Here is a 23,966-nt window from a genome sequence, read left to right on the forward strand (position 1 = left end):
ATGATGGCTAATACAAAATATACGTCAACAGTCACTTCACTATTTTAATTGCTTAAGCATTGTTGTAGTTAGAGTGCTTGCATGACTATAAATTAATTTAAGTTTTTTAATTACTTTAATTGAGCAATTAATAGCTGTAGTGCTTTGTGTAGTACAAAAAATAAATAACTAAAATATTGTGCTCAAGTGTTGGTGAGCTTAACACGATTGTGTAACTCTGCCCTCTAGTGGTAGCAGCATGTTATTTTTATTTATTTGCTGTCCAATACCATCCAATGTACATGCATTACACAGGGTGTCCTCATTATGGTGAGTTGCCCCCCTCCCCAAAAAAATATATAACCATATATATTTCAATGTTATTACACTAGACCACCACGTGGCCCTGTGGTTTTATTTGTGCCACAACAAAAGGTAGAATTTTATTTTGTGTTTGAAAAATAGTAGCCTTTATTTTCACAGAGTGGTATTTTACAGGTAGCCAGTTAAAAGACCTCAAAGGATGAGAGCCAATATCCAAATTAAATATGAACTTATGAACAGGATCATAACATCCGAATCAAATCAACATACTGTACAAGTATGACGTTTTACATTTTCCCATAAAAGTGTGCGCTTCTATATATTATTCAAATAAATGACAGCGGTGGTTCTAACATTCGTTAAAGAAATCACAGAATACCAGATATTGATTTAACACTCAATTAAAATATTCCACATGAAATTCAACGCCAACGGTGTGTACGTCTCATTATGAATGGACTCCTCATGTAAGCCACATTACAGCCAAAATGTTGCAGATTGTTGGCAAATAATATGCAATTAGATATTTCTATTGATTGTGTGAAAACAATACTTTGAACTGAACTACATTGTCTTTGTTTCCTAATCGGATATAATGACGTAACTGCAGTCATAACTTTGATGTTGAATGAAATCAACACAATAAACGTGGTGTCTGGCCAAAACAAGATTTCCATAAATAAACTGGCCTTGGATTATTGTTTGTTTGTTTTTTTAATACAAATAACATACTTTAAACATCCATATATAAACATGAGAACAGATCATAAATACGAGGCAGCCCCATGACCCGGAAATATTCCACAAACACTTAATAGGACTGTGATTTAGAAATGCAATATGATAATAAAAAGTACATCATCTGCTGATGGAGAACATCAACATTTAAAAAAAAGCACACCAAGACAAATCTGGGCCTTGTCGTGCCAAAGTGGTCCAGCGGCTTGTGAGATGACGTTGAAACACTGTTCCGAAACAAAGTGCGACCGAGACAAATCGTGGAAAGAAGCTAAAACAAACATTGCATTGTTGTAAAGAGACAAAACACCGACTTTGTTTCAATAATATAAACAAAGTGTTAAATCTAGGAAGTGGATATGTTACATATACTGTCTTGAGATGTGCCTTACATACATACTTTTATTTATTATTACATTACAAATCTCATTTTACGCCACATTGCGGCATTCATAACGTGGCCCGGACTATAATAAGTCTATACAAACACTGCATTTATTGTCATTGTCAAATCCTTCTATACACAAAAATAATGTGTGGAAGATTATATATTTTTAGAAACATAACGTTTGTTGATTGAGTCACTGCTAGGTATTATTTTTTATGAGCAACTAGAAAGCAGCAGTTGCTTCAGTTCCCCTTCAGATATTAACATAAAATGATGAATACAATGCAAATAGAGAGGGAAGTGGGGGGTAAAATCTCATCAAAATTGTGAGGGGGATGGGTGGAACACAAGTTTTGTCCCTGAAAACGCGACAGTACCCCCCCTTCAGAGATTTAAAGATGGCAGGCACTTGAAAGTTGTGGTGGTGAGGGCGCGTGGAGAGTCACGTGAGTTTTTTGTTTTTCCCTAAAAGTGTGTTTTTCTAAAAATAAAAAAAAATAAAAAAAAAAAGGATGAAACGCCTCCTCCTCACGATTCCATCTCATCCCGATCAAACGATGGCGGCTCAAAGCTGATGACCTCCTCGTATGTTAACCCTAGTGGACGGAAAATGAGAATATTCATAAATATGTTTAACATTGCGTCCCAAAATGTGCAAACTTACGCTTCCATTCCTCGATTTCCAGCTCACGGCTTTCAAAGCTCTGGTCGTAGGGCTCTGCTTCGGGCTCGTCGTCTGGATCGTGGTACTGAGCAAAGTAAGGGTGAGCCAGCGCCTCCGAGGCCGTGATACGCTTGTCCGTGTCCAGCACCAGCATCTTCTCCAGCAGGTCCACAGCTAGAGTAGAGAGGACCAAAATAGTCTTAAAATTACATAAAGTACATATGGAAACATTTATTTTACAGGTTAATTACAACCACATATGAATATTAAAAGCACAGTCCAGTATTTTTCTACTCATTAATTTAAACTAATTAATGGGCACCGATACGGAACCACAAGTTCTAGTGCTCTGCCATAGAATCTCCCACTAAATGTGTCCAGAAATCCACAGCTTGAACTAATATATGACATCACACAAATAAGTACTTCGCACTTCGCATTTCAAATTCCGCAGCTTCACTCCATCTGTCAAAAAATGTCCAAAATATATTCATCGTTGCTATTTTGTGGCTGAATATAACCGAAATCTGTATTTTGTTTTTAGCATAAAAATTGTTAAATGAACTAAGATATAAATTTAATGCATTCGGAAGATGCATTCAAACATTTGATACAGTAAACCTCGGATATATCGGACTCTGATATATCGGAAATTCGCTCACAACGGACAGATAAAAAAGAAGCGATTTTTCTGTAATGCATTTCCAATAAAAATTCATTGCATATATCGGATTTTTTATAACGGATTTCGCCTATTTCGGACAAAATCTCCAGTCCCGTTCCAATGCATTTCCATGAAATTTCCCTGGCATATATCGGATGGCCGCATCGTGGCGCTCCGATTCGCCGAATCGTGACAGGCCGCTATACGACGTCATTTGCAGCGTTTGCAGCGTTGCCTGCGCGTCCAGGTACATTGGAAACATAGTCAAGGAAGTGCCTTTTTATAACGGATAAAATCCCATTTACGCATATACCGGATATAAATCCCATATATGCGTAAAACGGACATTTTCCGGTATACGCATATAACGGATTTCGCTTATATCGGACAAAACCAGTGGGAACAATTGAATCCGATATATCCGAGGTTTACTGTATGTAGTATTCTACACAGATCATACTTTGTGTGAGTAATACTAAACTGCATAGGACGTATGCTGTCCAGAAGAAGAAGTAGTAAAAAAAAAAAACAAAAGGAAGAAGGAAAAAGATGCTATTTCTTCTTCACAGGGCTCTAGTAATGTTGTTAAAAAATGTAATTTGAAGATTGTAAACATATTTTCTATTCTCTCACTATGACACGATTTAATTCATAAATATGGAATCCTACAATTTACCATAATAAATGAGATTATTGTACCTGAAAAAGGTAAGTTGCGTCTTTAGGGCAGGCACCCACTGCTGACATTTTATCGTTTGTTATGATTACGAATCGGGATGTCCGATAATATCGTCCTGACATTGGCATGAAAATATTATATCAGTCAATCGCGGAATCTGTTTTTTTCCCACAAAAATGAAAATGAAAAAATTTTTTAAAAAAAAGATGTACGGGCTTATGGACACCTGTATTTTCCGGCCTTCATAAAACTGCTTCTGAAGCATCTAAAAAACCAAACGTTGGTTATGCTAGGCGGGACCCAGACGACCAAGACTTTGTCAGGCCCAATCTCAGATGTTTGAGAAGCTAACTGTTGATGTCGTATCTATTAGCATTAGAGATATCGGCATACCCAATATCAGCAAAAAAAATGCCACTATCAGACATCTCTAGTTACTAATTTGCAAACATTCCGAGATCAATCCAAAAACGGTACCATTTGCAATGGGAACGCTGCACCAGGAAGGGCATTGGGTGTCATAACCGAGTCAAACAAATCACATGATTGACATTTTACTCAAGCCGTTTGATGGTTCCTCACCACACCTCCGACGGGTAAAAAAAAAAAAAAAAAAGTGCAACTTACCAAGAGGGTTGGCACCAATGAACACATCGGCAAAGTTTCGCTTGGGCATATGGGGAAGTGAGTTGATGTAGTTCCTTGCCTGTTGGCGAGAACATGACAACGGTTAACCGCGTCACGTTACCGATCCTTCCGTGAAGACGTTTTAGTCGTTGATGTCGTCACGTGTTAAACAAAGCGGCGTGCAAGCCTCGCAGTGAGTCGGAGAGGAAACGAGGAATCAGCGAGTGAAGTGAGTTTGTTATCATGTGACAAACAAAGAAGAGAAACGCTTTTTTTCCAACACGCGTGTCTATATCTTTGTAAACGTTGGCATCTCCGTCTGCGGCGGCACGGCGGAGGGCGTCCGTCTCACCTCGTGACTGGGCATCCTGCTTATGAGCGAGGCCGGGGGCGTCCCCGTCAGACGCATTATCTGCTGTAGCTGGTTTATATCTACGGCGGCTGAGTCAAGGGGGCATCACACACATGCGCATCAGGAGGCGGCGGTTGAACAGAAACAACGAGAAAAAGATCGGAGCTCACCCCACCCCCGCCCCACCCCCGCCCCGCCCGTGTTGCGTTAAATGAGGAAATGAGCGTCAGCTTTTAGTACATGCGACGACAGAAGTCAAGCGTCAAAGCGGCAGTGCACATAAGAGTTGTTAGGAACATTCCCAGAAAGCCACTCTCGGAAGCGCAACAAAAACTTGGGCTGCTTGACACTCACGGAGTCCGAGGAGATTTTCATCGAGAGCTCGGGCCCGGGGGTTCCAACAAGCAGCATTATAAGCTTCAACTGATCAATGTCTTACACGTGACATGAAGGAAAACGGAGGGGGTGGGGTGGGGGTGGTGAAGAAGGTGGTTGGACCATCACCTTAACCGTACAACGCCTCCATTTTGCAGCGCTGGTTAGATGTACTGCACCCTGCACACTCCATTTTAATAGCTAATTCTTCTTCCACACAATCCAACATTTCTGCATCACAGCAGTGTTACACTCGGCCACTGTGCACGGATTGCTTTGTAGGAGGCGAAACAGGAAGGTGTGCTGGATCACCGAGACAACAGTGGGCAGCGCTGAGTCATACACCACGGAGGAGCTAAAGAGCTAGCTCACAATCATACACACATCGATTTTGCTTTAGTCAGGAAGACAAGTGATTGTTTGCATGCATTCGAAGATAAAAGTTGCATGAAATTTGACAGATGCCGGTCAGGTTCCTGCTTAAGTAAGTTGTTCAGGTTTACACTTCCTGACTGGTCCCTAATCTAAGTTTGCTATGACAACACATGATGAATAAAATATGGTAATACACACGTTTGTCCCATAGGAAACAAACATTTATCGCTTTCATAAAATTTGACAGATGCCGGTCATGTTCATGCTTAAGTTGTTCAGGTTTAGACTTGTTGACTTGTCTGCTATGACGACACATGATGAATAAAATATGGTAATGCAAACGTTTGTGAACAGACATTCATCTCTTTCATGAAATTTGACAGATGCCGGTCAGGTTCCTGCTTAAGTAAGTTGTTCAGGTTTAGACTTACTGACTGGTCCCTAACCTAAGTTTGCTATGATGACCCATAATGAATAAAATATGGTAATGCAAACGTTTTTTCCCAAAGGAAATAAACATTAATCTCTTTCATGAAATTTGACAGATGCCGGTCAGGTTCCTGCTTAAGTAAGTTGTTCAGGTTTAGACTTCCTGACTAATCTAACTTTTCTAAGTTTGCTATGGCGACACATGATGAATAAAATATGGTGATGCACACGTTTGTCCCAAAGGAAACAAAAATTTATCGCTTTCATAAAATTTGACAGATGCTGGTCACGTTCATGCTTAAGTTGTTCAGGTTTAGACTTCTTGACTTGTCTGCTATGACAACACATGATTAATCAAATATGGTAATGCACACGTTTGTCCCAAAGGGAAACAGACATTCATCTCTTTCATGAAATTTGACAGATGCCAGACATGTTCCTGCTTAAGTAAGTTGTTCAGGTTTAGACTTCCTGACTGGTCCCTAATCTAAAGTTTTCAATGACGACCCATAATAAATGAAATATGGTAATGCACACATTTGTCCCAAAGGTAACGGACGTTCATCTCTTTCATGAAATTTGACAGATGCCAGTCATGTTCATGCTTAAGTAAGTTGTTCAGGTTTAGACTTCCTGACTGGTCCCTAACCTAAGTTTGCTATGACGACACATAATAAATAAAATATTGTAATGCACACCTTTGTTCCAAAGGAAACAAACATTAATCGCTTTCATAAAATTTGACAGATGCCGGTCATGTTCATGCTTAAGTTGTTCAGGTTTAGACTTGTTGACTTGTCTGCTATGACAACACATGAATAAAATATGGTAATGTACACGTTTTTCCCAAAGGTAACAGACATTCATCTCTTTCATGAAATTTGACAGATGCCGGTCAGGTTCCTGCTTAAGTAAGTTGTTCAGGTTTAGACTTCCTGACTGGTTCCTAACCTAAATTTGCTATGATGACCCATAACTAATAAAATATGGTAATGCAAACGTTTTTTTCCCAAAAGAAACAAACATTAATCTCTTTCGTGAAATTTGACAGATGCCGGTCAGGTTCCTGCTTAAGTAAGTTGTTCAGGTTTAGACTTCCTGACTAATCTAACTTTTCTAAGTTTGCTATGGCGACACATGATGAATAAAATATGGTGATGCACACGTTTGTCCCAAAGGAAACAAAAATTTATCGCTTTCATAAAATTTGACAGATGCCGGTCACGTTCATGCTTAAGTTGTTCAGGTTTAGACTTGTTGACTTGTTTGCTATGACAACACATGAATAAAATATGGGAATGTACACGCTTTTCCCAAAGGTAACAGACATTCATCTCTTTCATGAAATTTGACAGATGCCAGTCAGGTTCCTGCTTAAGTAAGTTGTTCAGGTTTAGACTTCCTGACTGGTCCCTAACCTAAGTTTGCTATGACAACCCATAATGAATAAAATATGGTAATGCACACGTTTTTTTTTCCCCAAAGGTAACAGACATTCATCTCTTTCATGAAATTTGACAGATGCCGGTCCGGTTCCTGCTTAAGTAAGTTGTTCAGGTTTAGACTTCCTGACTGGTCCCTAACCTAAGTTTGTTATGATGACCCATAATGAATAAAATATGGTAATACACACGTTTGTCCCATAGGAAACAAACATCTCTTTCATGAAATTTGACAGATGCCGGTCATGTTCATGCTTAAGTTGTTCAGGTTTAGACTTGTTGACTTGTCTGCTATGACGAAACATGATGAATAAAATATGGTAATGCAAACGGTTGTCCCAAAGGGAAACAGACATTCATCTCTTTCATGAAAATTTGACAGATGCCAGTCATGTTCCTGCTTAAGTTGTTCAGGTTTAGACTTCCTGACTGGTCCCTAACCTAAGTTTGCAATGATGACCCAAAATGAATAAAATATGGTAATGCAAACATTTTTCCAAAGAGAAACAGATCTCATCCCATTTCTTTCAACATTTCAAAGTGTGTTAAATACCAACGTGCCCCTTTTTCGTCCATTTCTTGAGTCCAGACCTAACCTGCGGTGGTGATCATGCAGTACATCATCTTACTCTCATCTTCCCCCGACTACTATCAGGAAGGATACGGTCGGTGCCGGGGAACAGCGTCCGTCCGGTGAGAAGTTCAGCCATGATGCATCCCACTGACCAGATGTCCACTAAAACATGGAAGCAGTAAAATAATATACACAGTCAATGGTTTGGATCAGGAACTCAAGTCCATCAAGAAAACAATAAGAGTCAAAATCTGTCAAAGGTTACTTCTGCTTTCAAGAATGCAGTTATTTGGACTAATTCAGAGGCCAATGGTGTAGCTTTTTATTAAGTACATCCTCTTAACTTCACAAATGAATGTGGCATATGGATACTTTCACCATTTGAAAAACAGCAGAAGTTTTTAGATGTCCCATTTCCTTTCACGTCAATTGAATAAAAAAAGGTTGGAGCTAAAATTTGTAACAAAAACATACACAAGTGTCTGTGTGTACCTGTCATGTTGTAGTGCATCCAGTTAAGCATGATTTCTGGAGCTCGGTACCACCGAGTGGCCACGTAGCCGGTCATTTCATCATCTGTATGCCGGGCCAAACCAAAATCCAGGATCTAAGAAGCCAAAGCATTTGAGTGTAAAAAAAAAAAAGACAGAAACAGAGAAAAGAAAACTCCATCTTGTGATGAACAAGAGAATACACTCACGTGTCACAACATATGGGACGCATGTACGATGAAATCAGATCGATTACAAAAGCTATATAAAAAAAAGTCTGCCCTCAAATATAATAAGGTTATGTACTTAGGGGTGTCACGAGGTCTCAAACGTGACAATATTTTAGACTGAACAATGGCATTCCTACTGTGAACCATAATAGGAGGTAGGATCCGAAAATTAAGTGTGTTACACACACTATAAACCTTGTAATCCAAACTCCCTTGGTGTTCCCATCATCCCTCGCTAGCTACGTGCCGCTGGTTTTTACCTCCATCAAATTCAACAGCTAGCAAGGTGGCATAGTGCGAGCGGAAGCTGTACTAATTCTACAATTGATCAAAGTTACTTAAGATTTATCAGATCAGAATTAGTGCTGTGAAAAATAGCATGTCAACAGCAGTAACTCAATAATTACCGTATTTTCTGGAGTACAAGTCGCACTTTTTTTCCCTAGGTTGGCTGTTCCTGCGACTTATACTCCAGAGCGACTTATTAATGAAAAAAAGTGTTTATGTTACATAAAGACTGGACACCTTTTGTGTTCATGTTTATTTTTCATGTAGCTGAATAAGCATTGTGTTAGCATATCTTACACCTATTCAGCCTGTTCTCTATTCTTTTATTGTTAGAACTTGCCTTCCAAGAGGACCTAATGTCTGTTTTGGTCAAGTAGTTTGGAAAATAAATTACCCGTAAAAAATGCGACTTATACTCCAGTGCGATTTATGTATGTTTTTTTTCTACCTAATTATGCATTTTTGGCCTTGTGATACTGATACTCCGAAGGGGCTTATAGTCCAGAAAATACGGTATATACCGTATTTTCTGGACTATAAGTCGCACATTTTGTCATAGGTTGGCTGTTCCTGCGACTTATACTCCAGAGCGACTTATAATGAAAATACTGTTTACTTGTGATACTGATACTCCGAAGCGACTTATAGTCCAGAAAATACGGTACGTGAATTGTTTTGCATATTTAATGCATGAAATCATGGCGAGCCATATCCTTACCTGAATAAATCAACAGCAGTACAAATCCAACATCATATTTTTATCCCCAACTCACAAACGCGACGCTAGTCTGTCCAGAAGAGCCAGTATCGTGCATCGTCTCGTCAGCTGAGTGTATCGTGACACCCCCCCCCGTAGATAATTGCTAGTTTTCCCCTCCGCCTCTACCCACTCAAAGGTCACGCAACCCATCTTCTCGAACATCTCCTTCGGTTTTGTCAAAATGTCTACTATTGTTGAATTTGCTCGTCGACGAGAGTTGAGTTTGTTCAACCTCGGGAAAACACCGCTCTTGGTGTTTTGGCAGAGAACTGCAAGTCACTTTGTGGAGCATAAACGACATCACGATGCGACTATGCTGTAGCGTAACAAAGACTTAAAGATAATTTGTTTCCAGAGGAGACGCACCTTCAGTTCACAGTCTTCATTTACCGCCAGATTACTGGGTTTTAGGTCCTGAGGGGGTGAGAAGAAGAACTCCAATGATGTGTGGCAAGAGCAGAATAGCAACAAAAACAACATACAAGAAATCTGATGCCTTATTTGCTGAAGTCTCTAATGGAGCTAGGCTCTATCGGACATGCATGGATACATGCGAGTGAAATCCGATCTATGCGAGGGGAAGGGTACTTACCCGGTGGATGATGTCTGCAGAATGGATGTACTGTGAGGGAATGCAAAGTTAAACTTGAATCGTCTTCCTCTACAAGTGGATGTCAGGCTGCCGTGACGGGGAATCGGACCAACCTTTAGACCTCGCAGGATCTGGTAGATGAGGAATTGGACGTGGTCGTCGGTCAGCTTCTGGCACTTGACGATGTTGTTCAGGTCTGCTCCCATTAAATGTGTCACCAGGTAGCTAAAAAAAAACAAAAAAAAACGCTTAGAGTAGCTTGCTAATATTACAATGAGAGCTCACTGCTTGCGGCGTTTTTGTGTATTTGTTAGTAAAAATCCATTAATGGAGGCAGCGATTTAATCAGAAGTCATGCATTTTACATATGAGGAATAAGTGATAAAAACAACTGCTGGATTATCGCTTGCAAGGACTGGATGTAAATCTACAAGGGGGGGGGTTGATTATTAAAATATGCATGTATAATACATTCTTATACGACCACTCGAATCAACCATGTTACTATTAGACATAGTGTTTTGTTTTGTGTCCACCGTGTCACCCCCACGCAGAGACTCGGTGCAAACTCATTGAATAGTCCGTGCACACAAATGCACAGACTGCCAGATGGGCCGTTACCATGGAAACAACTCCGACGTGCAGCGGGCATGTGCTTAACCTACATTCACCTAAAAAAAAAAAAAAAAAAAACACGGCATGCGATGCATATGCGCTGTATGTAAAGTAGAAAGTGTTTTATACTGATCCGGTGCTTCGTTTTGAAGCTCGAGCGATTTTATGAACCCGTCGCAACTCCTCGTAATTTGCAGAGATGAAGATAAGAGAACTTACACATCACTGAACTCCTCTAAGCTTGTCGCTGGCGTGAACACGTCTAAGAGACCAATCACCTGTGGGCAAAAAAAAAAAAAAAACAAGAGGGTAAAGATCATGTTTGCACAAGAATTTAATGTGCTCAATTAACTGATTGACATTTGACCTGACGCCATGTACCCCCCCCCCACTCCTGCACATATAAAAAAAACAAACCTTTCAATGTGAATTAACTTGAAATATTGAACGTAATTCATTGGTTTATTCATTTTATAGTCATTGTAGGTCAGGGGTCAGCAACCCCCGGCTCCAGAGCCGCATATGGCTCTTCAGTCTCTTTGTTGTGGCTCCCTTCGCAATGCTCAAGTTTTTTTTTTTACACACAAATGAGGAAAATATGCATCTTTGTAATTCATTCATTTTCTAACACTTTTTCCACCCTTGACTGGTGGCCAGCCAATCACAGGGCACATATAGACAAACAACCATTCACACTCACATTCATACCTATGGACAATTTGGAGTGACTAATTAACCTAGCATGTTTTTGGAATGTGGGAGGAAACCGGAGTACCCGGAGAAAACCCACGCATGCACGGGGAGAACATGCAAACTCCACACAGAGATGGCCGAGGGTGGAATTGAACCCTGGTCTCCGAGCTGTGAGGTCTGCACGCTAACCACTCAACCGCCGTGCCGCCGCATTTTTGTAATCAATCAAAAAAATCAACTGTTTCTGTGAGCCCGTATGCTAGCAAGAGTACTTGCTAACTCCGCTTTTTCTCTTCTGAACTACTTTGATACCCCAAAATTCCCTCCAAATCTGGCTGTCAATCAAATTGAATTTGAGCTTCACTTTGTTTTGTCCACTCAGGATGGCTATATATGGATCAGGTCTGCATATTAATTTCATAACAAGTTGACAGGAAAGTTTAACAAAAGCGGTATCTTGTCTGAAAGTCTTGTTCAACATTGACGTTCATTATAAATGGATCATTTTCTAACATGGTCTTACCGTTAAGAGCAAGAAGTGGTTGGTTTTGTAAATATCACCTGATTTGGACTGTGATTTCCCAGTTTTTACATGATGCACCTGAATACACCATTCTCAGAAACAAGCTAGCTCAGCACTGATAGAGGTTTGCTAGTTTTGATCCAGCTTGTTTAGTATGACGTGTCCAATATCGTGACCGGAATCTACCCATGGTGTCCCAACACTAAAAGAACCACTAACCTCTTCTTAAAAAGGGACCTATTATGCACATTTCTAGTCCTTTGTTTTGAGTTGTCAACTAGACGCAATAAAACCGCACAGAAAGCTTTCGAGATCTTCCACATTTGCACCTATTCCAGCTGTATTTCCTTGGATTTACAAAATGGTCTGTTTGGTTTTACTCACACCTACGGCACACCCACTACACTGTAATTGGTCCCACTCAGCTTGTACCCGGGCATGCCCACATAAGGAAGTCACAGGTGTCTAAATGTGATGTCACAGTGAGCCGGTGTTAGAAAAAAAACATCTGAAACCAAGTGTTGGGAGCTATCCCAAACTTCCCAAACCTCATTATCTGAAACTTTGGCGTGGTTTAAAACGATAATACAACAATTATAGGTCAGAAAAGTGGATAGAGCATCTGAAGGCCACTTTAATAGTATCCAAAAAACAAACATACATACAATACACATACAACCAATGATAAAGCCTCATTTTTGGTTGGATCACCACTCAGTGACAGATTGTCACCACGACACCGTGCGGGAACACTGCGCACAGAGCAATGAATAACTTAACGCGCTGGCTCCTTCCTGTCTCCTGTGTCCTCGCACCGTGAGGCGTTCAGGTGCACTTGTAATTGTGAGCTCTTTTTTTTTTTTTAACTTTTATTCACATATCCCGCTTTGGGAACCTACCGGTTAAGGTAACACTATAGAGACAGGCACACAATTACAATATATGAATGACAATATTAAATAAAAATCCTCCTCATATTTATGTTTTTTTCTTAATAAATCAACTATGACATACATTTTTTACTGTATATTTTTTAATAAATATCAAAGTATTAAAAATAAATTTCAATCTATATATTGATTGTTTTCTCAGAGTACACAAGGAATGAGGTCATTCTGAGACACTGCAGAATCAACCCACCCCCACTTAAAAAAAAAAAAAAGGGGGGGTGGGGGGTGTCATGGATAACCAGTGCAAAAACCCAGTTGTGCCATAGCTCCATGTGGTGATCCTGCCCAAATGAGACACAGACGCAGCTGATTGGTCGGATGCTGCCAAAACAAGGATCTGATTGGCCACGACCAGCTTTTCCAAAACTCAAAACCCAGAGAGTCTCCTGGCAACAGTGGGAGGAAAATAGAGAACGTGTCTCTCTGTATGTACTAAAGGTAGGTAATATTACATTTTGATATATTTAGAACTGAAAAAAAAATGGCAATTTTTCCTGTTATGATGAAATAAAAAGGCAAATGACAGACGGTGTTTCCACATATTGGCTGTGGGAGGTACCAAGTCGTCTATTAGGGCCTCTATGAGTCGGGAAACCTTTGTGCGTACAAATGCACTGTGATAATAACACTGAATATTCCCCCATATATAATAATGATTGTTTTCAGCAACATACAGTACTGTATCTACTGTAACAGTACACTAATCAGACTTGTGCTGTTGTGTGTCACTATGAACGTGTTTCCTATGGGAGCAGAGTAAGTGGAGGACAGGAAGTGACGTTGAGGTTAAGAGTTGAGTTTCATCACCCTCTCTGGAATTCTTTGCCCCGTTCCCTCCATGCTTGCCCTGACCTTCCCACCTTCAAAAAGCAACTCAAAACCTGTTTAAATCCTTCTCTAATGGCGAACTTTTTAGATCTTTTAGCCTTGTTTTTAGCTCTGAATGAATGAAAGTTGGATTTTAATTCAGGCTGTCAATCGATTAATATGTTTGATTGCGATTAATCGCATTTTTCCATAGTTAACTCACAATTAATCGCATTTAATCACAGATGGAAATAAGTTTTTATCTAAGTTGAGGAAATCTCTTTACGGTAAACGATTCTATGTGCAACTACAACGATAATTACATAAAATTTCATGTAAAGGAATATCAATTTAAGAACTTTGTGTCATTATTTTAAAAAATACAGTCAGCAAGCATATTTTAGTATTACTATTTTTCTTTAGTTTTAGCATATTAGCTCTTAAAATCGGCCACAAACATTCAGCCAATACAAAATGTGAGCAAGTGAGACCTCTCACACTAACATGTTTTTGTATATTTGTGTCAGTTCAAAATAAGATTTGTTTATTGATGATACTGGTTTTAAATTCTAAATGTTTTAGGAACTTTCAGAAAGGATTATTATTAAAGAATTGCCTCAATGCATCTTTCCTTCATGAAATGTAAAAATGAAAATACCTAAAACAATATTTCATCCAAATTGGAAATGTAATGTCATTTCATTTCTCTTTTAAAACACATTGAAATACATACAAATCAATCATTATATTACGGTAAATATTATTTTATTACAACACAATAACTATTTCCACAGTTTTTGAATGTTTAAAGCAATTTGTCCTACTTTTTCAACGGTCATTAAACGCACCGATGCACAGAGGAATGTGTGGATCTATTTGGATGTATTTTGCCCTTTTTCTTTCACCTCATACTTGCCATGAAACCATGCAGCGTTGAGGGACAAGTGCTAGCGGTCATGCACAGACCAACCACCTTTATCATGGTCAACTGCCAATTATGCAAATTAGACTACGATCATTTGTCATGTGCACACCAGTTCAACTCCAAAAAGAGTTGTAAGATTTATTTATTTATTTGTTTGGGGGGAAAAAGACCTCGCCAAATAACAAGTAATTCATCAATCACATGGTGTGCCTAAAACACTTAGCAGACCGGCTTCCGCACAGGTCTGGGTGATCCGGTCCAATGTGACGTCTGTTTAGTCGTGCACCGAGGGACCCGAGCAGAAATAGCGTGCTGTGTGCACAGCAGCTCAACAAGAACATTCATGCTGTGTAATGACACAACGCAAATAGCTTAGAAAATGGCAGCCATGTTAAATAAAAAGCTAATGTCGTGCATCTGCTGGGCCGAGCCCGTATCGACTCGTCCAAATCATATTTTGGCATTCAAGCTGCCTTTTCCTGAGAAACGTTTGGCCACGTAACAAAGTGTGGGTTGTTTTCAATAAGGTTTGGATTTAACGCCGCTTATTCCACTCCCACTTCCCCTCGGGCCATGTATGAGACTGATCAAAGATGTCGTTGATATAGAAAGTGAAAGCACCCCGACACGACTGCTATGTTTTTCTCGTTGGCGTCCAAACTTTTACCATCGAGGGCAACATGCTAAAAAACAAAACAAAACAATAGAATGTAAGGTAAAAAAACTTAATCACAGAATTGTAATATAGGTGCAAAAAAAAATAAAATTATTTGCATAACGTTTGGTCTTTGCTCTTTTTTCACCGATTTTTGCTATTTGAACTTTGGTCTAAAATAATCCTTTCATAGTATTATAACTTTATTGCCATAATATAAATCTTTTCCCCATTTGTTTTCATAATGTGATGACTTGAAAAAAATAATAATAATAATACTTGTCTTTTTTTTAATATTTCAACCTTATGCTATTAAAATGACCCACTATATTATTTTAGATTATTCTTGTAAAATTATGATTTTTTATTGTTAGATCACTATTTTTTTTTCTCATAATATTTCAATTTTTGAATAAAATTACTGCAGATTTTTTTAAACTTTTTTGCTGTTTTTAAAATGTGCCGTGGGGCGCTAATGAAGTTGTTCTTTCTTAGAAGAGACGCGAAAAAAAGCATTAGTGGAACACATGATGTCTTATAAGATATACAGTAAACCTCGGATATATCGGACTCGGATATATCGGAAATTCGCTCACAACGGACAGATAAAAAAGAAGCGATTTTTCTGTAATGCATTTCCAATAAAAATTCATTGCATATATCGGATTTTTTATAACGGATTTCGCCTATTTCGGACAAAATCTCCAGTCCCGTTCCAATGCATTTCCATGAAATTTCCCTGGCATATATCGGATGGCCGCATCGTGGCGCTCCGATTCGCCGAATCGTGACAGGCCGCTATACGACGTCATTTGCAGCGTTTGCAGCGTTGCCTGCGCGTCCAGGTACATTGGAAACATAGTCAAGGAAGTGCCTTTTTATAACGGATAAAATCCCATTTACGCATATACCGGATATAAATCCCATATATGCGTAAAACGGACATTTTCCGGTATACGCATATAACGGATTTCGCTTATATCTGACAAAACCAGTGGGAACAATTGAATCCGATATATCCGAGGTTTACTGTATAAGATGCTCTGTTGGGTTTTTACGCATGCTACTTTATCTCCAAATGTATTAATGCTTGTCCACATGTGTCATAACCACAAAGACTGACTCTACACTAAAGACGCCAGCTTATTGGACATCTTTAAAAAAGAATGAATGCGTTCTGAGCAGCGGAAATCCATCAGTTTCTGAGGGACTACTGCATGAAAAACCCACTGAGATTATGTAAGAGACAGAGTGAAGTGGTGAAAAGTGGATGTTGCATCTAAAGCCTGTGGAGAAGTGTCTGCAACACACAACATTTGTCTTTTTTCATGCGTCTCCACTTTCCAGCATGTAACTGCATTCCTAGAGGCGTCTCCCATCCACGAGTGCGTCCACTTACATTTTCGTGCTTCATGTGTTTGAGCAGTCGGAGCTCTCTGTAGGTTCTCTTTGCGTGGATGATGGACTGGAAGGGTCTGGACAACTTCTTCACCGCTACCTTCAGGCCCGTCTTCACATCGAACGCTGAACTGCAGGACACATGAAGGGATAGAAGATGCCAAAATGTTAGGAACATTCCAAAGTATTTGTGCATTGCATCTACGTGGAGAACACAGACGGCGTGGGACGCCCGGTTAGCGGTGTAGATAACACATTGGCGATTGATTCTTCCTCTTATGAAACAAAACCCGCTCCCCACGGATATACAAGCAAAAAGACTGAACATGTTGTTGCTTGTCAGCTGTGTGAAGTGTGAAAATCTAATTAAAACTAATTATTTCCACATAAAAACACACAACAACTTGTTCAAGTTCAATTCTGAACAGGAAGATTTCTGTTGACATTTCCAAATTTAGCCAAACCGCTTTTCTACCGCTTTTCCTCACAAGGGTGGCGGGGGTGCTGGAGCCTATCCCAGCTGTCTTCGGGCAAGAGTCGGGGTCCACCCTGGACTGGTGGCCAGCCAATCACAGGGCACATATAGACAAACAACCATTCACACTCACATTCATACCTATGGACAATTTGGAGTCGCTGATTAACCTAGCATGTTTTTGGAATGTGGGAGGAAACCGGAGTACCCGGAGAAAACCCACTCATGCACGGGGAGATCGTGCAAACTCCACATAGAAATGGCCGAACAGGGAATCGAACCAGGGTCTCCTACCTGTGTGGCATGTGCAAACCACTCCCTCACCGTGCAGCTCTAAATATAACTCATTTTCTATAACGTATTTTCCGGACTAAAAGTATACTAAAATAAATTACCCACAAAAAATGCAACTTATACTCCAGTGCGACTTATGTATGTTTTTTTCTACCTAATTATGCATTTTTGGCGTTGTGTGACTTATACTCGGGAGCGACTTATGTATGTTTTTTTTCTACCTAATTATGCATTTTTGGCCTTGTGCGACTTATACTCCGGAGCGACTTATGTATGTTTCTTTCAACCTAATTATGCATTTTTGGGTTTGTGCGACTTATACTCCAGTGCGACTTATGTATGTTTTTTTCTACCCAATTATTCATTTTTATCCTTGTGCTACTTATACTCTGGAGCGACTTATGTATGTTTTTTTCTACCTAAAAATGCATTTTTGGCCTTGTGCGACTTATACTCTGGAGCGACTTATGTATGTTTTTTTTCTACCTAAAAATGCATTTTTGGCCTTGTGCGACTTATACTCCGGAGCGACTTATGTATGTTTTTTTCTACCTAATTATGCATTTTTGGCCTTGTGCGACTTATACTCCGGAGCGACTTATGTACGTTTTTTTCTACCTAATTATGCATTTTTGGCCTTGTGCGACTTATACTCCGGAGTGACTTATGTATGTTTCTTTCTACCTAATTATGCATTTTTGGCCTTGTGCGACTTATACTACGAGCAACTTATGTACGTTTTTTTCTACCTAATTATGCATTTTTGGGTTTGTGCGACTTATACTCCATGCGACTAATAGTCTAGAAAATAACAACAAAATTCAGGCGCCTTTATGAAGGTGTTGATGAACGGTTTGCCCTTCATGGAGGTCTGCTTTGTACCGACTGACTCATTTAGTAAAAAAAAGCCTTGCCGACTACCACAAGTGTGTGAGGGCAGTGCATAAAAGCGTTAGCAGTATTTCACGGCGAGGTGGATGCATGAAGAACAATGGAGATGAAGATAAACAACGCTTGGATGCAGCAACAATAACGATGCTTTCAATGTTAAACACACCTAGTGTTCCCACGTGGTTTGAACTCTGTGGGTCATTTATCCACTGTAACGCTACGCCTCATTGTCACGGAAGAGCCTGAGCGGGAATGGGTGTGTGTGGAAAAAAAAAGAAGGTGCAACGCTGACGTTAAAAAAAAAAAAAAAATGACGGAAGTTCATGGCGTATTGCTCAATTTGCAGTCAAATCGGTTTGCCTGCCAAAGTCTTCTGGTGCCACCAGAAGACAATATGAGGGTGGAGGAGAGGCCAGATGGGGCCTGGTCCCTATTTCCTATATCAGAGACTAAACACCCCCCTTGGAAAAAAAAACCAAACACACATTCCTTGCAGGTCAGCTACTTATTCTGCATCACAAACAACCGATTCCAAAACGCAGACTGCGGCGAGACACCCAGACGGAGGAGGGAGTCGTTGCAGGGAGCGGTTGGCCCGCAATCAGCTATGGCGGCGCAACTTCTGAACTACCGTGACCCCGGTCTAGAAGTGTGCTACGACTTTCAAGTTCAGGGGCATTCCTCCTGTTCCGACATATTTAAAAAAAAAAAAAAAAAAAAAGGGGTCACGTAAGGGTGAGTCATTTCCTGTTCCGATCCCAACACTTGCTAACTTTAGTCATCCACTCGCACGAGGGGCTGTCATTGGATGAAAGCCTTGAAATTAATCATACTCAACGCCCATAACAGCAACATTAAGAAGATAAGCAGAGTGTTTTTCTTCTTCAAGCGGCGGACTCGCCTCGCAACAACTTGTGTGCGGCGCCTTTTGGGTGGAAAAAAAAACCCACTGTGGGTAAACACCAAAATGACAAAGCTGCATGGACACGGGCCTTTAAGGCCGCTGCTGCCCGTCCGCAGGACAAACACGCCGAGTCTGAGCAAACAGCATCCAATTAGGCCGTAATAAATGCAAGTGCAATAACACACAGCGGCCATAAAAAAAAAGGCAAAGGGAGCGAACGTTCAAACCACAGTGGAGACGCGAGCTACGCTAATTGTGGAGAGTTGAAAACATGCCTGTGATGCATGTACGCTTTTAAGATATTTCGAACGCCTTAAAACGCATATTGGTGCCACCGGTTCGGTATTTTCCTGTCTTCGATCTTACTTCCTGGATCGGATGCGTCATGTAATTTATGAGTACTGTGGTTGTCACTTGAGGAGTCCCACAAGGATCAATGCTTTGCCTTCTTTTGTTCAATATTTATATGCTGTCGCTCAGCGGCATCATACGCAAACATAAGTTTAGCTTTCACTGTTATGCCAACGACACTCAGCTAACTGACCCACCTTACTGCTCTAATTTCGAGGCACAACAATGTATGTCCTGTAACTTTTTTTACTAGCTAAAACTTTTTTACTAGCCCTGCTAAACAAGAGTTGCCTGTTTAAGGACACCAATCTGACTTTTGATAAAAGCATCATTACCCAAAGTGACTCAGTAAAAAAAAAAAAAAATCTCAGTGTGATACGCCATTCAATCCTTTCAAAAGTGCATTTTTTTTCATCTTTGCTAAGCTACGTCCTATTTTATCGTCTACTGACGCAGGGACCCTAGTCCATGCCTTTGTCACGTTTCACCTTAAACTGTAATGTTCAGCTTTCTGGTCTTCCAATGTCGACTGTTAAACGCCTGCAGTTAGTACAAAATGGTAATGGTAATGGTAATGGTAATGGTAATGGTAATGGTAATGGTTTCATTTCATTTGAACATGCATCAGATTCCAATTGAGTGCATCCCATAATCAGTTCCCAGTTCCACATGTCCAAAAGGAGTAGGAAGAAGCAAAGCTTATTAAATCCTACCCCTCCATCTGGTACTTTTACAATCACTAACTGTTACATTTGTTCACTTCCTGCTTTCTAAATATAGTTTAAGTTTCTTATTTTATTTTTTCTATTTTTTTATTTTAATTTTTTAATTAAAATTTTTATTTTAATTTTTGTCACAAACCGAAGTACAAGGTGATATGACATCAGATTCCAATTGAGTGCATCCCATAATCAGTTCCCAGTTCCACATGTCCAAAAGGAGTAGGAAGAAGCAAAGCTTATTAAATCCTACCCCTCCATCTGGTACTTTTACAATCACTAACTGTTACATTTGTTCACTTCCTGCTTTCCATAATGCAGTTTAAGGTTTTTTTTTTGTTTTTTTTTTTTTAGTAATGTACCTCATACCAAAGTAGGAGGTGATATGAGCATCCAATGACATAATGGGTACCATAGTAAGTGTCAATATAGTGATATATAGATATATATATATACGTATATAACAACATATTTAACATAACATCAACTGCTTGTATTGTTTCTTGAATTGGCTCATCGTTGTGCATTGTTCGAGGTCCGTACAAAATGCTGCGGCACGACTCCTCATTTTTATACTTTAGCATTTAATTAAGAGTATATATTGTTATTCTTATTCTTATTATTCTTCACTTAACCCGGGATTTGGGTTGAAGACCTATGAACTAAAAAGAACCTAAAGAACTATGCAAATAGATACGTCATAAGTGAAAAAAAAATGATGCTAATTTTTCTGTCAGCAATAAAGTAAAATCCTGTCTCCATCTTATCTCGGCCATCATGGAAAGAACACTCCGTGGATATGTACCGTAGCTCTATGATTATCGATACCAGTAATTTCATCTATGACAGGAACTAACAGAGCCGCTGTGGCAATAAAGGTAGAACAATATCACACCAAAGCCAATCAAACAAGAAGCGGAACACGTTGCTTAAAGGCGCTCGGTTCCACATGTACTTGCGTCATCTCGTTAACCCGATGATGATTTCATATGTAACACGTCTTTGGAGCCGCAGTCCAATCAGAACACTGAAAAAAAAAACGTGGAGTGAAATTAAGACTAGACTCGTGTTAATTAGACTAGAAAAAAAGCTTCAGTTTCTATTGTGTTGCTTTGATGACTCGCTAAAAAAAGCGGCCTTCGTGAGGTACGTGCCAACTTTCACGAGGCATGTACGTGCCAACTTACGTTTTTAACGTGTCATTTAACAACCTTGTTCTCTTGTCATCGTTATAATAATGATGTCTCGTCGTCAAAGCGCTGGGTGTGTGTGTGTGTGTCTAACTTCAACATAAACTTGTAGTGCATCTTTAAGGGTACGCAAAATGTAGCAGCTCACCAAAATAATATTTCTTTCAACTCAAGTATGTACAATTGAAATGTTGCCAGTTACATAAAACAAAAATATTTCTTTTTTTGCCAAAGTACTGCAGCGGTGCTGCAAGTTGGATACACCTTTGCTCATATATGAAAGGCACGGAGAGGTGATGATGCAACTCCACCATAGAAGACAGCATGTTTGGTGCAGTTTTAAGCTGAAAAAAACGGCCATACGGGCACACATTGCATCTTTCCCATTGAAATAGATGCGCCGCAGAAAACAGGAAGTGAAAAGTCCATGTTGCATGAATTGAAGGGAACTATTAATGCATGCACATACACGGAAATGTGAAAATTGTAAATAGTTCATGGCGTTACAGTTGTAAAAATAAAAATCAAATAATAAATAAATAGATAATAATTAATAATAGTGTGTTTTATGTTGTGGCATCATTGTTTAAACATTTTGGCTAGATATATTGTATATGGCTACATTTTTAAAACATTTTTTACAAGTGAAAGTTATGCATGAAAGGTACATTTCAGCAAAATACTATGTTCTACTGCGTATTACTAAAGAACCATAAAAAGGTATATACCGCTTTTGGTATATAACATGTATTTCATAACCCAAGAACACAATATTCTGTATCCCTTAAAAAAAAAAATCAGTCAACATCCTCAAAAATGTTCGATACCAAGATGGACTACTTTTACAAAATGGCTGGGATTGAATGAGTTAAGAAAAAAAAGTTGTCTTTTTGAAGTTTAAATATTTTTTTTGGGGGGGGGGCACAAAAACGTGGGGAAAAATTGCATTGTTTAGACATTTTGGCTAGATATATTGTATATGGCTACATTTTTTTTTTTACATTTTTAGATTATAGACACCATATTCTGTATCCCTTAAAAAAAAAATCAGTCAACATCCTCAAAAATGTTCGATACCAAGATGGACTGCTTTTACAAAATGGCTGGGATTGAATGAGTTGAGAAAAAAGTTGTTTTTTTGAAGTTGAAATATTTTTTGGGGGGGGGGAACACAAAAACGTGGGGAAAATATGGAATTGTTTAGACATTTTGGCTAGATATATTGTATATGGCTACATTTTTAAATTATAGACACAATATTCTGTATCCGTTTAAAAAATGCTTTTCAAAAATGTTCGATACCAAGAGGGACTGCTTTTACAAAATGTCTGGGATTGAATGAGTTAGGAGAAAAAAAGTTGTCTTTTTGAAGTGGAAATATTTTTTGGAGGGAAAAAAAGAGCAAAGAACGAGGCTCATACTAACCATACATATCGTTGAAAATTATATGTTCATAAAAGTTCATAACAAAATAGCAAAGTGGACTGTGCATTCTTTTAATTTTTCAGCGGGGAAAAGGTTTGGGCACCTCTGGATCGTATTAAAGTAATGCGAGCACTTTATATACATGGATTAATATCAGATTAACCACATAAACCAATTGATAGATTACTCAACTGCTAAAATAATCAATATCTGCAGCCCTAATAGCATGGATCCAGGCATTAGGAATGACAGCTCCGGTTATGGAAGTACATGAAGTATAGCATATAGTACCATGAGAGGATTTAGTGATGACTAAGAAGAGGATAGTGAGTCATGGGGGTACTACAAAGAATGACATCATTCTGGAGTCATCACCCTGCTCTTTTTGCAGCCTCCTATTCAAAGCCCTCACTGTGCACGATGGGGCCTACTTAGTGCAAATCACGTGACATTGTGCTACTCCACAGGCTAGCTGCACCCAAGTGGAAAATGTATAATGCATGCCGGGGTGGAATCACGGTGTTCTATCCGCCGTGGAGGCCCGATGAAGGCATGCATAGGCACGTCACTGGCGCCTGATAAAGCAAGGCAATATCACGGCTGCACATTTCACACAGAGCTAACTTGAAAGGTTCGGCAGCAACCCGGCATTAAAGGGAAGGGCGGAAGTAACGCCAACGAGGCGGGTACGTCCAACTGGTAACTATGACAAGGTAAACACAAAGCATCCGCAACTAATGCTTACCAAACCGAACCGTAAGCACCGGAGCCGACTGGGGACAGGTTCTGGTACCGCTCCGGGACCTCCCACATTGTCTTGTTGAGCTCCTGCCGATAGTAAGTGGGTCTTTCCTTTTGCGACATTCTTGCGTCGGGGGCGGGAAGAGGGGGGGACTTGTGCACTCTCGTCCCCGTCTAGCACCGCCACAAGACTGGGCTACAGTCCGTTGAAAACTCGACAAAAACTGCCTCCAGACGCCCGAGGCGCAAAGTGGCCTCCGAAGAAAGTACGTCAATGTTCCGTGCACCCCGGTTGGGGGTGGGGGGGACTTCCTCTTCTTAAAGCGCCGTGTCAGGTTGGACTAGCTACTGCTGGATTATTCTCCCTTTCTTGCTCTGCTCGGCATGCGGAAACATGAGCGCGTATTTCTCTTGGTCCCAGCGCGCTCCCGGTGCGGAA

At 39.8% G+C, this 23,966-nt stretch overlaps 1 protein-coding gene across 2 annotated transcripts; it reads right to left on the minus strand.

Moving 5' to 3' along the window:
* Positions 1-441: 441 nt before the first annotated feature.
* On the minus strand, positions 442-23,962 carry mapk14b (mitogen-activated protein kinase 14b). Of its 2 annotated transcripts, none has more exons than XM_058055356.1 (12): positions 23,532-23,962; positions 16,539-16,668; positions 10,806-10,864; positions 10,085-10,196; positions 9,972-10,001; positions 9,746-9,793; positions 8,103-8,217; positions 7,701-7,772; positions 4,770-4,849; positions 4,064-4,142; positions 2,094-2,267; positions 442-2,025 (listed from the first exon to the last, which is right to left on the minus strand). In XM_058055356.1, the coding sequence occupies exons 1-12, from the start codon at positions 23,648-23,650 to the stop codon at positions 1,958-1,960; spliced, it is 1,086 nt and encodes a 361-aa protein (XP_057911339.1). In that variant the 5' UTR covers positions 23,651-23,962; the 3' UTR covers positions 442-1,957. The 2 variants fall into 2 exon arrangements, with proteins under 2 accessions (XP_057911339.1, XP_057911338.1); XM_058055355.1 differs by lacking the exon at positions 4,770-4,849 and adding an exon at positions 4,416-4,495 and having other exon boundaries at positions 23,532-23,960.
* Positions 23,963-23,966: the final 4 nt, after the last annotated feature.

Source organism: Doryrhamphus excisus, chromosome 18, assembly GCF_030265055.1.
Source record: "Doryrhamphus excisus isolate RoL2022-K1 chromosome 18, RoL_Dexc_1.0, whole genome shotgun sequence".
Lineage (NCBI taxonomy): Eukaryota > Metazoa > Chordata > Actinopteri > Syngnathiformes > Syngnathidae > Doryrhamphus > Doryrhamphus excisus.

Bases quoted from the DNA above. Each gene is read 5' to 3' on its own strand.
- mapk14b (XM_058055356.1), bottom strand. From the start codon at position 23,650: ATGTCGCAAAAGGAAAGACCCACTTACTATCGGCAGGAGCTCAACAAG. The intron at 8,218-9,745 runs GTGCGTCTCCTC...TTGGCTTCTTAG, and splicing joins ATGAAGACTGTGAACTGAAG to ATCCTGGATTTTGGTTTGGC. The intron at 7,773-8,102 runs GTACACACAGAC...TCCATGTTTTAG, and splicing joins GATGCACTACAACATGACAG to TGGACATCTGGTCAGTGGGA.